The sequence below is a fragment of the Anarhichas minor genome, unplaced genomic scaffold (assembly GCF_050575085.1).
Source record: "Anarhichas minor isolate MPS153535 unplaced genomic scaffold, ASM5057508v1 ptg000049l, whole genome shotgun sequence".
Classification (NCBI taxonomy): domain Eukaryota; kingdom Metazoa; phylum Chordata; class Actinopteri; order Perciformes; family Anarhichadidae; genus Anarhichas; species Anarhichas minor.
The window spans coordinates 2,526,908-2,540,639 of record NW_027466495.1 but is presented as its reverse complement, the minus strand read 5'-3'; the positions used below and the strand labels follow the sequence as shown (position 1 = coordinate 2,540,639).

The window sequence follows — 13,732 nt, the reverse complement described above, 5'->3', positions numbered from 1 at the left end:
TAAAGAATAAGAGCAAAAATATATACGGTAACTTCACACCCCTCTCTGATTTTACATTCCAGACTGGCTCTCGATTCCAGAGTGTTCTTACCCCAACTTACTTAACTGTTGTGGTCTGTCTTTTTGCTCTTTCAACGAAGCATTTAGAGAAAAAGACAACATACATTTGATCATTTTCAATTGTATATACCATTGATGAAGCATTAGAACTCTATGAGAAACTCTACAACTTTGTTTACTTGCCAACTAGAATGAGACAACACAAGGATTGTATTGATGTCAAAATTGGACCATAAAATCGATGGTTGATCTACAGAAGCACACAGGTAGCGATATTTACCGCGAGTATAACATTAGACGACGATCTTTTTGTCATAAGATAAATGCTGCTTTCAGCGCATTTCATTTGACCCTATGTATGTATATTCTCTGTAAAGCAAACCATCTATGAATGTTTTTATTTTTGTTTTTGGAACACTGTTCAGGAGGTTGCGCTAAGAGCAGTGTTTGAGGTTATTTATATGGTATTATGGTCATTGTACAAAAGATTGTTGCTTGTACAGTATTGAATGAAAGTTTGCTCTCTGGTGAATTTCAGGTCTTTAGATTTGTTCATATAATTCACTGTTTTTAAAAAGAAAGGGCAGTGGGGTTTGATTGGTGATACAAACTCTGTAACTTTGTATTATACTCATATTTTTGGGGTTGTCGGCTAATACTCTTCCTGCTGTTTTCCTCCTCCTCCTCGTCCTGTGGGCCAAAGGCCCGCCCACACCGATTCAGCCTGATTGGCTCCTGCTGTATGTGATTAAAGCTTTGCTTGGCCTCAAATGTGATCAAACACCAGGCATGCTGGGTACAAGTCTCACTTACGGGACTTCCTGTTGCTTGTTGGAATCTACTGGATCACTAAAGTGTCTGAACATTATGTAAGTAAGTTACTGACTTTTTCTCTTCTTCTTTTTCACAAAGACTTGGATGTCGGGTACAGGAAGTATCCATCAAACCAGCCGGAGATCTGATATACACTTTGGAATAGTTTGGATTTGTGGTGAATACTTTGCAGCATTTAACAGATTATCAAGTGTTCACACAGTATCACAAACATAAACAAATCTCCTTAGCGAGGCATGCTGGTTAGTTTAGTAATGAGAATGATAAATACAATTTTTTTTACTCATGATCTGTATATTTCCATCAAGAAATTGCAATTTTTCATTGATTTGTGTTTGTGTGCCTTACTGTTTGTACAAATGTTCCTTTTCTGTTCGACAAATCTTTATTTTGTCTCAGCAATATGATTATGAAACGCTACTGATACAATGGATACTTACCCACTTCTTAGCATATCTACAATATATCCCGGTGGATGTAGACGTGTTTATTTCTACATTTCTTCTGTACATAATATCCAAAGTCCGCTATCTCTGACAAAAGTGAAAAAAATAAACTATACACCTGAAACTTTCAAATTTGTGTTAAATTACTGAAGTAGTATTGTTTACATGTGTGCTATAAAAGTGGAATTTAGCAAGAAACAAATCTCTATTCCGTGTTCGTGAGACGTGTTCTAGCTTTGAGAGACTGACATCGATATATATCTATACTGTAATATCTCATTGTGCATGTTTTATAAACCAGCATCTGTTCACGATTATGGTAAGAAGTACTTTTATTGTCCAACATAAACAGATCACATTGGGGATCAAAAAGCATCATATTCAGTCATGTGACGCCCCCTCATGGTGGCAAGTGGATAACACACACTGGTACAAAAATACCTTTTGCCACCTGGACTGGATTAAGGTTAATGACATAAGAAACAAAATGAATATTATTGGCTGTGTGTGTATTGATTCTCGTGTCCTTGTACTTGTGTCTGGAGTCATTTCTGTGTAATTGTGTGCTGCACAGTAGATTTCTCACTTATAGGAAAGTGACCAGCAGACTGAATGTGTACATTTTGATTAGTGCTACCTTAAATACAGACTAATTCTGGCTTGCATTGAATATATTTTCTTTGAAATCAACATACAGGTCACCTGGTGGGTTTTCTGTGTTTAATATTTTGACAAACATGTTCTTAAAGAAATTCTTAATCTGCTGAATTTTCTGTACTGTACAAGCAAAACATTGTTAAGGGTTTGGAAAAAATATACATGGCAGACCAAACCCATTAACGTCCATCGGTACTGATGCTAAAAAAACAACCGGCCATCTTTCCAGTTATATTGAAATCACTTCTTCCAACTTTAATAAGGTACCCAAATTACCTGAGATCAGTTTGCATACAAACTAAAACGATTGAAATCAGCCAAAGACATATACTTTCGTGTATGTTTTAACAACTATCATATCAACTTAAGGCAGATGGCAATATTTTGAAAAAACACGTGTATTTCATGTACAAAAATACTTTTTGTGAGCCTCACACACACACACAAAGAATCGTACAACGTATATCAAATGCAGACATGAGTTACACAATCATCTCAATAAAAACCAGCAATGCAGTACGATGCTATTGCTGTACACAAGACTCGAATGTTAAATATCATTATGGAAAATTATGCAGATTATATTTATTAGTGTAAAAAGATTTGACTGAATTTGGGTTGAAGAGTGAGCAGACACAGATCTGATAGTCCAATAGTAACTGGTGGTTGTATTGTCATAATAATATGGCATTGTTGGAGCTGGCTGGAAAGTATTTCCCAAAGTGAAATCACTCCCAACATTATTTTTTTGTGGCAGTTTTAAGGAAAAGCTTTATATTTGGTCCCTAAACTGCTTTCCGCTGATGTCTCTCCCTCTCGGCATCATTAGAAATCCGTTCCCTTATGCATCCCTTTTTTTAATTCAAATTCTGACTCGCGAAGTGTAGAAAAAAAGAAAAGAAAAAAGTAATTTTTCATCAGGACATGCGAGTTTGTCCTTGCTCTCTCTATGTAAACAGCTGTGATCATTTCACAGTAGAACACAAACAAAATGTTTTCTGCGTCACAGAGACCGAGTCTCTGCTATAAATGGTCAGAAAATCCAAATCTTTGTTTAGTTTTGGGGGGGGGGTATGTGCGACTCGAATGCTTTGGATCACTCATGGCGTGATGACAGGAATCATTTTCAGTCCTGGCAGCTGCTGCGATGTTTCTGCTAGATTATGAATAACCTGATGCTGTCGATGCACTACTTGTGTGTACGCTTATTTGAGTCAATTTCGCATATGAATGTGGAAGCCTCTATAAGTCATTTAAATATGGTACAATTTCTGTACTTGTTTAAAAAAAGATATTAAGATTTTAAAATGAGTTATTGAGACTCATGTATAACAAAGACTGGCCAGCTTTATTGAGTTCCAAAGTGAACATCTACAGTATTGCCCACAAATAACCTCTTGTCTGAGCCTGTACATCTACGAAGTCAATCGACTGCCCTGTGGAGATATGTGGTGTATTGCTTATGCCCATGGGCTTTATGCCAAAATGCATTACAGCCTCAGACACTGATCTCATTCCAGTCTCCACAGTTCATCACACAAAGTATCTGTGCGGGAAATGCTGGATGTGTTGTCCATGTCTTACTTAGACGTTCTTCAAGTGACAAGTGGCTATTTGAAGATCATACTGTGTGTACACTTAAGGGGGACAAAAGCATGTTGGAAAGGCAGCTGTGGACTCAAGGATCAATCTCAAAAGGCTCTCCCTGCTTCCTGTTTTCTTCCTCTGTCTTTGTGAAACACTTAGAAAGTTTCTTTCTGTGGACCATCCTTACGATTGAGCCAACTGAGACTGACCCTGTGAGGTTTGTGCATGGTCCATGGCGTGTTCCTCCCAGGCCAGTCGACAGGAGACACTGAGGCCAAGCGTCGGGGTGGTGGTGGTTAGGTGAGCAGCTGCCTGATTTCTCTGTGAACGTAGCAAAGGAAGTCCATGTAGGAAGCTCCCCCGTGCAGGCCTTTATCCTCCACCAGGAACTGACGGAACACCATCTCCGGTTTGTCTTTCTGCCTCACGATATGGAGCTGAGAGGGGAAAAAAATAAGCAAATTGTGATCGGTTTCCATGAATTTTTCAATACCAGCTGTGCTCCACGTGCACATTGACCTTTGTTTTCTCCTTGTATGTCATTTTGCTTCATTTAATGGATTGGGATAGCACGGTCCTCTATGGATTCAGAGTATTGATATTCTAACTAATTGACCAACGCTGACTCCTCAATAACAGCCTGCAGTGCTTGAGGACACAATAAAATGTCCCAACACGATTTAAATTATATAATACAGTTAGTTTCTTTTCAAGAAGTTATGTTCTATCTAATGTAAAGTACACTAAACATTTTATCCAGTTCATTTCTACACAAATATAATGTACATTCTTGAGTTGTACTTTGATTAAGTGGTTTATATTGAAACATAAGGCGGTTGTAAAAGTAACATTTCCTTACTAGCTCCACTGGAGGGCGGCAGAGATCAATAAATGCTGCATGGCAGTTGGCTTAAATATATTTTGTACATTATTTTCTTAGAAAAAGTCATGTTTGTTTTTAAACATGAGACTATGTTGCTGCTCTGGGTACCTTACCTTCATAGAATTCGGCCTCTCTTCGATCAGGCCATTGATGATGGATCGGACCTTTTTTGACAATGGGTTGTCCAGTTCTGGCAGCGCACACTGGAAACAACATTACAAGGTTGGTTTAGTCTAAAATGAGGGTCAATGAGTCACTGGTACTAGTGCAACGTGTTGTCCTTGGAGGCATCAAAGAACATCATGATGTACTGATTGGAGGATGGTAAACAAACAGCCTCGATTCAATAAGTTGAGATCACTTAAAAACAATATTCAATGAAGTTGGTACTTTTTGCTAGAAATAATAATACTGCCTACTTTTTGCCGTCCCTGATTCGTCCTTCTCTTAAGTACCAGTGTTGTTTGAGCTCTACCATGACACATGTCCATGATTTAACTTTGTGTTGTAATAGTGTTGGCTCAGTTTAGCTCATTTTAGTTGGATCAAAATCATGGTCGGATGGAAGATTTATTGTGAAGTGTCTCACAAGTGGACTTGTCATTTTGCCCAACCGAACAGCCAGACATTCTCCCACATGTAACGTATACAGGCACCAAAAAGGTAAGAAATGTCTCATCTAATATCTCTAAGAGTAAACTTTTTATTTGGTTTATAAATATGTTGAGGTGGAAATGCTAATAAATCAATTCTGACCACGTGTCCTTGCAGGTGGGCGAGGGAGGGCAGGTTGAAGATGCTCTGGATGAGATCTGGAGGGATCGCTTGGCCCAGCCACAGAAACATGGAGTGGCCGTTCTCCAGCAGGAACATGCCAGCGTCTGTCAGACGCTCCTCCGAGCAGCGCACCGGAGCAGGCACAGTCTCGGTGCCAACGTCCATGTTGTGCTAAAAACAACAAATGTATTGGATGAAAACATTGTCTGATATTAGATATATACACGCTACATGTACAAATGATTTGTCTCAACAGTGTAATTGATCGTGTCCCACAAAAGTTACTGTGCGCTGCACTGTGTGTATGTAGGTTTTTCCTGTACCAGTGGGGTGAGGCGTGGGTAGAGCAGCAGCCGTGTGTCCTCCACCCCCATGCCCATGATCAACAGCCTTTGATGGGCTCTGTCATCTGTTGAGAGCTCTGTGCTGCCGACCATGGGAGCAGTTTTCATCAGGCTGTTCATGTAGACCGGAAACACCTTCATGGCATCAGGCAGGATCAGCTATGTATGGATACAGGCATGAAAACATGATTACTTTCTGAGAGATGGACGTATGATAAAGGTTGTGGTCATAGATATTAATTGTATCACATATGTAATGTACATAAGAGTTCTGTTATATTCTAAAATCTAAATCTAAATACAACCAATGTTAATCCAGTTGCTGCCCTGCACTGACCTGGCTGGCAGCGGAGGGGCTGGCACAGTTCTTCCTGTAGCAGGCCAGCATGTGGGCCGTCTGGTTGACCAGGATCTCCCTCACACTCTTCAGAGGCTGGTTCAACATGGCACGGCAAGCTGAGTGGGCATGAGAAAAGGTAAATTAAAAGACCGGGGAGGAGAGGAACCAACGGGCCTAACTGGCAGCTTAGGATACGTAGGGGAGTAAAACACAAAGGATGAAAGATGAGGAAAGAAATCGAGCAGGGGAAGAGAGAGCGCACAAGGGAGTTGAAGAGTAGCCGGACAAATGAAAGAAGGCAACTGAAGGCCAGTAATACAGCTGTACTCAGGGCTCACTATGTGCGGATTACAAAAAGGCTCATTGTCATCTGTACTTTATCTGAAACATGTGGTCCTCATTTCCATTACGCATTCTTCTTTTACCCGTAAATCTGTGGGTATTAGTAGATTATGGAGTGATGCTGGGGTAAATTCAACAACGGTACATCAGCAGGCTACGTCTGCACTACATGACACCCTCAAAGAAAGAAAGCCGACTGTATGGAATGACTCCCTCATGAAATAATTTACTGCTTACAAGCCATGGGAGGAAAAATACATCTTTTCTGCATTTGGCTATAGTGTTAAAATGTGCAAACTTAAAAGATAAAATGAAGCTTTAAGTGTTGATGAGATCGATAAGAATGTCAGTCCAGAGACGTATACAAGGACAGTCACCTGATTTGGCAAAGAAGTTGATGAGTGAGTCGGTCTCACAGCTCTTGTACAACTCCGACAACTGCAAGCTGCAGTTCAGACTGAGGTTGTGGACGCGGAGACGTCGCTGTCCATTGATGGTGGTGTACAGCAAGGCACACTGGGAAACAGAGTCCAAACATTAGTTATGACCAAACCTTGGGGATTTATCTCCTGACCAAACGGCAAACGTGTGGGGTTTTGGGTGGAGGGGGGTTTCAAACAAAGACACCTTACCTGCATTAGAGCCCCAGTCTCCTCACTGAGCGTGTCGTCATGCTTGAACTCTACGGTCAGTGCCTTATCACAATCCACAGCTGCCATCTCGATATCTGTGGTGTTGTTCATATGGACGGCACCAAAGAACTCTGTGGCTCTGAAACCTGAGGGCAGACATGCACAGTAGTGTAGATTGCTGATACATTGGCACGTACCAAATGCAAAGTCTTGAAAGACTATTTCTTACCTGTACTGGTACGAACACGCATGATGGCATCAAATCCGATGCTCTTCTGCACGTCTTTTCTGAGGTCTCTCAGGAAATGCTCCCCGTCGATCTCCACCTGACAACATCGAGTATATTTGAGTCAGCAGCAAATCTTAGTAATGGTTTTAACCAGCAGATGGCGGTAATGTCACAAAGTTGGTCCCACGCCAATGACAATAAGCCTTGGACTCATTTTGTCTAATACAGAGAGATGATTTACTGAAATGTCGGCTTGGGCCAAAATGAACAACAAAGTGTTTCTACCACACTGAATTACTTTATTTTTTTAATGGTAATAAAATGCTGTACTGTTTTGTGTTAAACGGCTACATTGTACTGTTATTATAAACCTATTTATTATAGATATTGTCCGTCTGTGTTAAATTACATTGTACTGCCTTTGTATGTGGTGTGTTTGTACAGTTTGAGAGAGTTCTTTCCCACGCTTGTTGCAGCATTCCTATGGGACAGGTCAATAATACACTGTGGGTACTGAACCAAATATATGACTTGCTAGTTTTGCATCACTGTCCATATCCTTTATGTGGCTTGCTTGCAGCATCTTTGCATGTGTTTTCAGTGGCCTGAGCAGACTGTAAACAGGTGTGCTTGCCTGGAAGTTGTTGTACTTGTAGACGGAGCCTCCGGTGTGCGAGGGCACATCTGCCATAGTTGCAATGTCCATGTACTGGCTTGGAAAGAGGAAGAGATCCACACAGCAGCCCTGTGCCACACACTCCTTAGACAGCTGCTCATACACTCCTTTCTGAGGCTGGAACAGGGTCTAAGAAAAAAGAAAAAGAAAAAATCTTTATTATTGGATAAGTCTCCACTCATGCAGGTGAGTTTCTATGCTTTACTCAATCTTAAACTGCCAGCAGTCTCTATTTGGTGTTTAGAATAAGTTGTAAAATATAAGTTCACAAAAAGCGACTCACTTTCTCTTTGTCGGTGTTGACCAGCTTTTTGTCATCCCTGTTCTTCAGTTTGCCAGGAGCCTCAGCAGTGGGCATGGAGGACTGGAAGATGAAGAGCTTTCCGCTACATTCTGCTGCCTGGAGGGGAGAGAATAACGGATAAGATCTCCAACAGAATATCACAAGGTGTGTTCCTTGATGGCGTGTTGTTTATAGCTTTACAATGACACAAGGTGCAAGATTCCACTTCTGCAGAAGATTAGATTATCCGAATAATAATAATAATAAACTTTATTTTTAAGAGAGATTGCAAAATAAACTGACGACGAAAAGATAAAGACGTAAGCAATACCCAAACTCTTTGCGGTTTGCTGTTGTGTATTGCCACAGCTGCTTCCAATTAAAAGCTGTGTGTGAACTTTTCCTTTACTGTGCGCCAAAACAATGACCTCATTTTACTGGGAACGTTTTTTGGACTTGAAAGTAAACACAAACATATCAGGAATAAAAAACATGTAATTGGAATCCATCAGTTTAGTGATAAACTTAACAAAAGATACAGAGGACCAGCATGTTAGATGACACTGCTGCTAATCAAATGTGGCTTGTTAAATAGGAAGCTAATGACGTATGATCTTTTCCTTCCCAAGCCCAATAGACTATACGCAAAGCTATAACAGCCAGGCATGACTCGGGGAGGTTGCAGTAGGCCCCTGGCCTCCCACTTCATGTTGACAGATGTCACACTGCGGCTAACCTTGAATGCCTCCACGCCGGCCTGGATGACGGGAACAAAGACCGTTTCACTCTCGTTGGTGTCTGCAAACATATCAGGGATTTGGTCCAGGAGGCTGGAGAGGAGAGGGACAGGATTAGGGTTTGGTCATAATTGACATGTCACATTGTTCTCACTGCCTTGTTGAATCACACGTTGTATCTTACTTGTAGATGACGGCCCTCGAGTCCTGATAGTTGACGAGGAAGCCATCGAGCAGCGGGACAAACATCTCCGCTGTGTCTGAAACCACCATCATCTGGGGCTGGGCCAGAGCGCTCTTCACGTTGTAGAAGTGGAGGACCTTGTTGTAGGTGACAAAGCCAACCTTGATGGCGGAGCACTCCATACCTTCCTCACTGTGAGAGAGAGAGAGAGAGAGAGAGAGAACAGGCCTCGGTAAATTCCTGGATGTTTCTAGTAAGTCAGTTGAAATGGGATTAACAATAGCTGCATGTGTGCAGCCGTCACGTTTACAACGATCAAATGACTTCTTTTAATAAGAGGGTAATACTTTGTTTGGCATGTCTGTATTTTCCAAATAATTTCCTCGGAGGTTTTCTGGAAAGCACTACGTTACATGTTGGCAATACTTATAGGGAACATATACTCTTCTTTGAAAGAACTGCATAATTGGAAAATAAAGTTCCTATTAATTTATTACTTGAAACCCCCTGACATTTATCAGAACATTCTGAATTGGGATGTGGTCACTATCTTAAAACCATATATCAAAACCTTTCAACATCACATTAATTTAAAAGCATTCTTTAAAGACACTGCCAACTGCAGCTTGTAATTCCCTCTTCTTAAATCATGCAGACACACTGAGGAACATGTAGTGTGGCTTGAAACAGTTGCTGCAAAAGTAAATGTGCCACTGGTCAACTCTGAGCCCACAGCTTCTCTATGAGCGGAGGTTACAGGTGCTGTTGGAAAGAGAACGATTCAGATTGGATGAGTTTATTTCTCCACCAGACAGTGATTAAAAACTACTCGTGACGATGATAAAAAAAAAAAAAAGTCTTCGGTACGTCCACATCTGCATTTACTTAAACCGGGCTCCAGCTTATCTTGAGTGAATTAAACACATTTGGCAAATACTGCAGAATTACATGAAAATGCATGTCCAAATGTTTTATTTAGTGCCGAGTGAAGTCAAGGGGGCTTATCTGGAGTACCCTTCTGTTTAGTATTTTAGGGATGATGTCATGGCAGCAGACACATGTGAATGTATTGCTTTTGGCACTAATGACGCAGAGAAAAGAAAAGTTATTTTAGGAGTAACCAGGTGAAGTGCATCATCCTATCCTCGGTATAGAAGCACCTAATGTAGCAGACGATGCATGTTACATTCCTACCTGTACTGTGTGACCATGTTTGAGAGTGTTCTCCTGATATATTGCATGTACCTGGGCAGATTCTCCAGTAGAGTCTTCAGCTCATCGCATATCAGCTTGACCAGTCCACTTTTAATGTTGTTATAGGACACGTCGATCATAAAGATGTAGGCAGGAGGATTCGGAGGCTTGTTGTTCTGTGTGAGAAGAAGGCAGCAGGAGAAATGAATTAGCTGCAATTTTGAAATCTTCTCAAGCTAACATGGAATGACAGGCATGCGGCATAAAATGACCTGATTAGAAAAGTAAATGAAGAAAAATGTTCTTAAGCTCCTGAATAAACTAAAAAGCATTCCTCTTTTCAGTCCGGTGTCTTCCGATTTAAGGTCTTACTCATATACCATATCAACAGAGGCCCTGAACCTGGGGCCTGCCCGTCAGCCTTCCACCTCCCGTTTCTGTTATTAATTCTCAAATATTAGAGATTTAGTTTCCGTTGGTGCTTGCTTATAACTTTGGAGTGGCGGTGAGGAGACCAAGACAGTTATAAACTCCTGAATGGAAGGCAATGAAAGTGTGTGTGAGGTGGACTGTCGGTAAGACATTGTTATATTTCCACAGTAACGACCTTGCAGGCGTTTGTTTAAGAGCTGCCCTGCAGAGGCTGTTTATAAGTCTTAATAAACAGAGCAAAAGTAGGCCAGTGAAGTGACTCAGCTCACCCTGTTGTTCTCAACAGCCACAGCCTCCATGGGGACGTGAACTTGATTGGCATTGCTGTCTTTCAATTGTTTGCGAAACAACTTGAGTTGCACACTGTCACGTCATAAGTTTTGATGAGCAGCTCAATAATGTAGAGTGCCAAAAGGTCAATAATGCAATTCTGTGGATGCAGGCGTTGGGCCATCGGAAACAGACTTATGCGAGAACCTTTCAAGTGACATAGCTTTTAGTTTAGTGTCAAATCTATGCATTAAGTCTGCTTTACACCAGCATACATCCATCAATTCAAGGGCTTGTCTCTATTGATGAACTTAACCCACTCTGCATGGTGTGCATTGGACAGTAGTTGATAGATCTTTAGTAGTTTTCCTGTACCTTGCAGTAGTCCAGGGTGGCTACAAACTCGTAGGATCCCAGGGACAGCTCAGGCCTCTCATAGAAGTCCACCCTCCGGCCCATGTGGTCCAGATGTTGGAAATAGAAGACCGGCACTACGGTAACACAAAGCAATATGATTGAGTATTGACCTATGAACAGTATATTCATAGTTTAACATTCACCTGTTTTCCTTTTCTTTCAAGTACATGAAATAACTTGATGGATCTTTTTCTGGCTGCTTAACATGTTCTGCATTGTACTCTACCTTCATTGACACAGTTGCAGAAACCACACTGGTAGCGACGCCCCCCATCAATGAACTGCATGTAGGGACACATGTAGGCCTTGCATCGATTGCAGCGGATTGGGCCCGTCTCACCATGGTTCACAACATAGAGAGGAGTCTATACAGGGACACACACACACACAAAAAGACATTATGGTCAACAGCTAGCCCTTGCATTCAAAATCTTTGCCTTAAAAGGGCGATGATGTTTAAGTAATGCAGAATTTACTGTATTTAGATCATACTCGTACACATGCTGTACAGTACACCAATGTAAATTCCGATTTGTCTGAAGCATCTGTGATTCCATGGCAGCCAAACGATACACATTGCACTTTCATTGACAGAACATTTGTCTTACAAGGAATGTAAAGGCTTAGCATGAAGCTGTTTAATATACATACCACAGCACTGTTGCCGTGTATCATATGCATCCTGCAGATGGAAACTGTCTCATCGCTATTTATTTAAGACTCCCGGCAGACTAAATTGAAAAAGTTTGCTTCAAAATGAACTTGACTACCATAAAACACATACAAACAAGGGAGCAAGTAGGTGTATTATTAGACTGTATACTTCAAGGTGGTGAGCAGAAGTGTTTACATTAATCTTCGAGCTGTTTAGTGCCGAGAACAAAACCTGTGGATGACAGAACAATGCATACAGCTTCCAAGTACAACAGCATGCCCTTTTGTGTAATGTACAAACTCAGAGCATTGATTAAGGTTTACGATTTTAATGGAATTGAAGTGTGAATATGCTCCATGTTGTACTAGATGTAAAACAACCTGAGTGCAACATACTCAGATTGTTTTACATCTTGTCCCTGCAGATCTGACATTAGTTAATTAGCCTAAAGCCAGATGAGAGAAAGCTAACATTGCCTAAAAAGGCCAACGGACGGCTGGGACGAGGCCAGTGGAGGAGGAAAATATCTTAGGCAGGATTGTTGGACCACATATGATCCAAAAAGAGGTCATTCACAGGACAGCTTAACTTGTGTAGTACACAGAGACATCCTATCAAGACAATTCGGTGGGTGCGTCCTCAAAAGTAGCTTTTATTTGTTTTAAATCTTTTAGAAATAAATAGTAGATGTCCTAAATTCTCTATCCTACAAGTAAATACCACAGATGGAATTTGTAAACAAAACCATGTATCTCAACTAGGGCCTTAACTTGCTAAGAATGTAACATAGATCTAAAAACCTCCACCAGAAATGCAATTATCATGTGTTCCTACTACAGAAAAACACAGAGTCTCCCACAAGTGTTCCTGTAAGTGTCGTTAGTCATTCTTGAAATGACAGTATACAGCATTTAGAAAACACATTGCACTCTGGGGATAGAATTGCTTTGGTGTGGGATGAATTGTGTTGCATGCAATGTTTCCTATTTATAGAATTTAGGCCCACCAAAGAAGATTATTTTGTATTGTAGGAGTTTTATTCCTTTTGAAAAGTCCGTATGGAAAGTACAGACTGATTGAACATATGTATGATGCGTCAATGTGTCAACATACAGAGTGGGAAAACTATCAACAAAACTCTGGACACTGTGCTGTGTCACAGCCTACTCAAGTGATGGACGCTTCCCAACACAAGGCCGACTACCAAGAATAAATTCTCAATCTGTGTGAGACACTGGTGTCTGCTAGCATGTATCATTCCCTGCAAGAGTTGCGGACTCACAGCCCACCTGAAAACATGCTTTTTCACAGCAAAGCCACAACAAATGTATTCAGTCTTCGTCTCTTTTTTTGTTTGTTTATCTTAGCAGGTCATTATGTATTGTTCATGTTATTTTTAGATGGAGCAACTGGCTTTGTTACAGATGAACCATGACTTACCTCGTTCTTTGGCAAATTGGCAAAGGGTTTTACGACGCAGGCCAGGGGCACTTGGCACTGTTTGGCCAGATCGGCAGTGCAGGGCAGGGAGTAGGTGGTGCAGCGCATGAACCTGGGACTGGCATTGCCTGGGATTAGCAAACAGAAGGCTCAATGACGTCAATATTATGACAGAGCACATTTCTGTTACCATTGTTAGAAGTGTGAACTGTACGTCTCCATGTTTGATTTGCGATTGCCAGAAAGAGTCGATGTCTCAAAGAAATGTCTACATTTTAAGCAAAAGCCTATGAATTATTAAGTACATACCAAA

At 41.0% G+C, this 13,732-nt stretch overlaps 1 protein-coding gene across 3 annotated transcripts in view; it reads right to left on the bottom strand.

Annotated features, from left to right (window-relative positions):
• Positions 1-1,654: 1,654 nt before the first annotated feature.
• Positions 1,655-13,732, bottom strand: part of sec24d (SEC24 homolog D, COPII coat complex component) — a 19,501-nt gene continuing 7,423 nt past the window's right edge. For all 3 annotated transcript variants that reach the window (XM_076112388.1, XM_076112389.1, XM_076112390.1), the window contains 16 exons: positions 13,420-13,547; positions 11,551-11,689; positions 11,283-11,398; positions 10,257-10,381; positions 9,012-9,203; positions 8,827-8,920; positions 8,091-8,207; positions 7,766-7,936; positions 7,132-7,228; positions 6,903-7,048; positions 6,648-6,786; positions 5,926-6,044; positions 5,568-5,747; positions 5,224-5,415; positions 4,581-4,670; positions 1,655-4,021 (listed from right to left, as the gene is read on the bottom strand). In XM_076112388.1, coding sequence (XP_075968503.1) covers positions 3,881-4,021; positions 4,581-4,670; positions 5,224-5,415; positions 5,568-5,747; positions 5,926-6,044; positions 6,648-6,786; positions 6,903-7,048; positions 7,132-7,228; positions 7,766-7,936; positions 8,091-8,207; positions 8,827-8,920; positions 9,012-9,203; positions 10,257-10,381; positions 11,283-11,398; positions 11,551-11,689; positions 13,420-13,547 — 2,186 coding nt within the window. In that variant the 3' untranslated portion in view covers positions 1,655-3,880. The remainder of the gene's footprint in view (positions 4,022-4,580; positions 4,671-5,223; positions 5,416-5,567; positions 5,748-5,925; positions 6,045-6,647; positions 6,787-6,902; positions 7,049-7,131; positions 7,229-7,765; positions 7,937-8,090; positions 8,208-8,826; positions 8,921-9,011; positions 9,204-10,256; positions 10,382-11,282; positions 11,399-11,550; positions 11,690-13,419; positions 13,548-13,732) is intronic.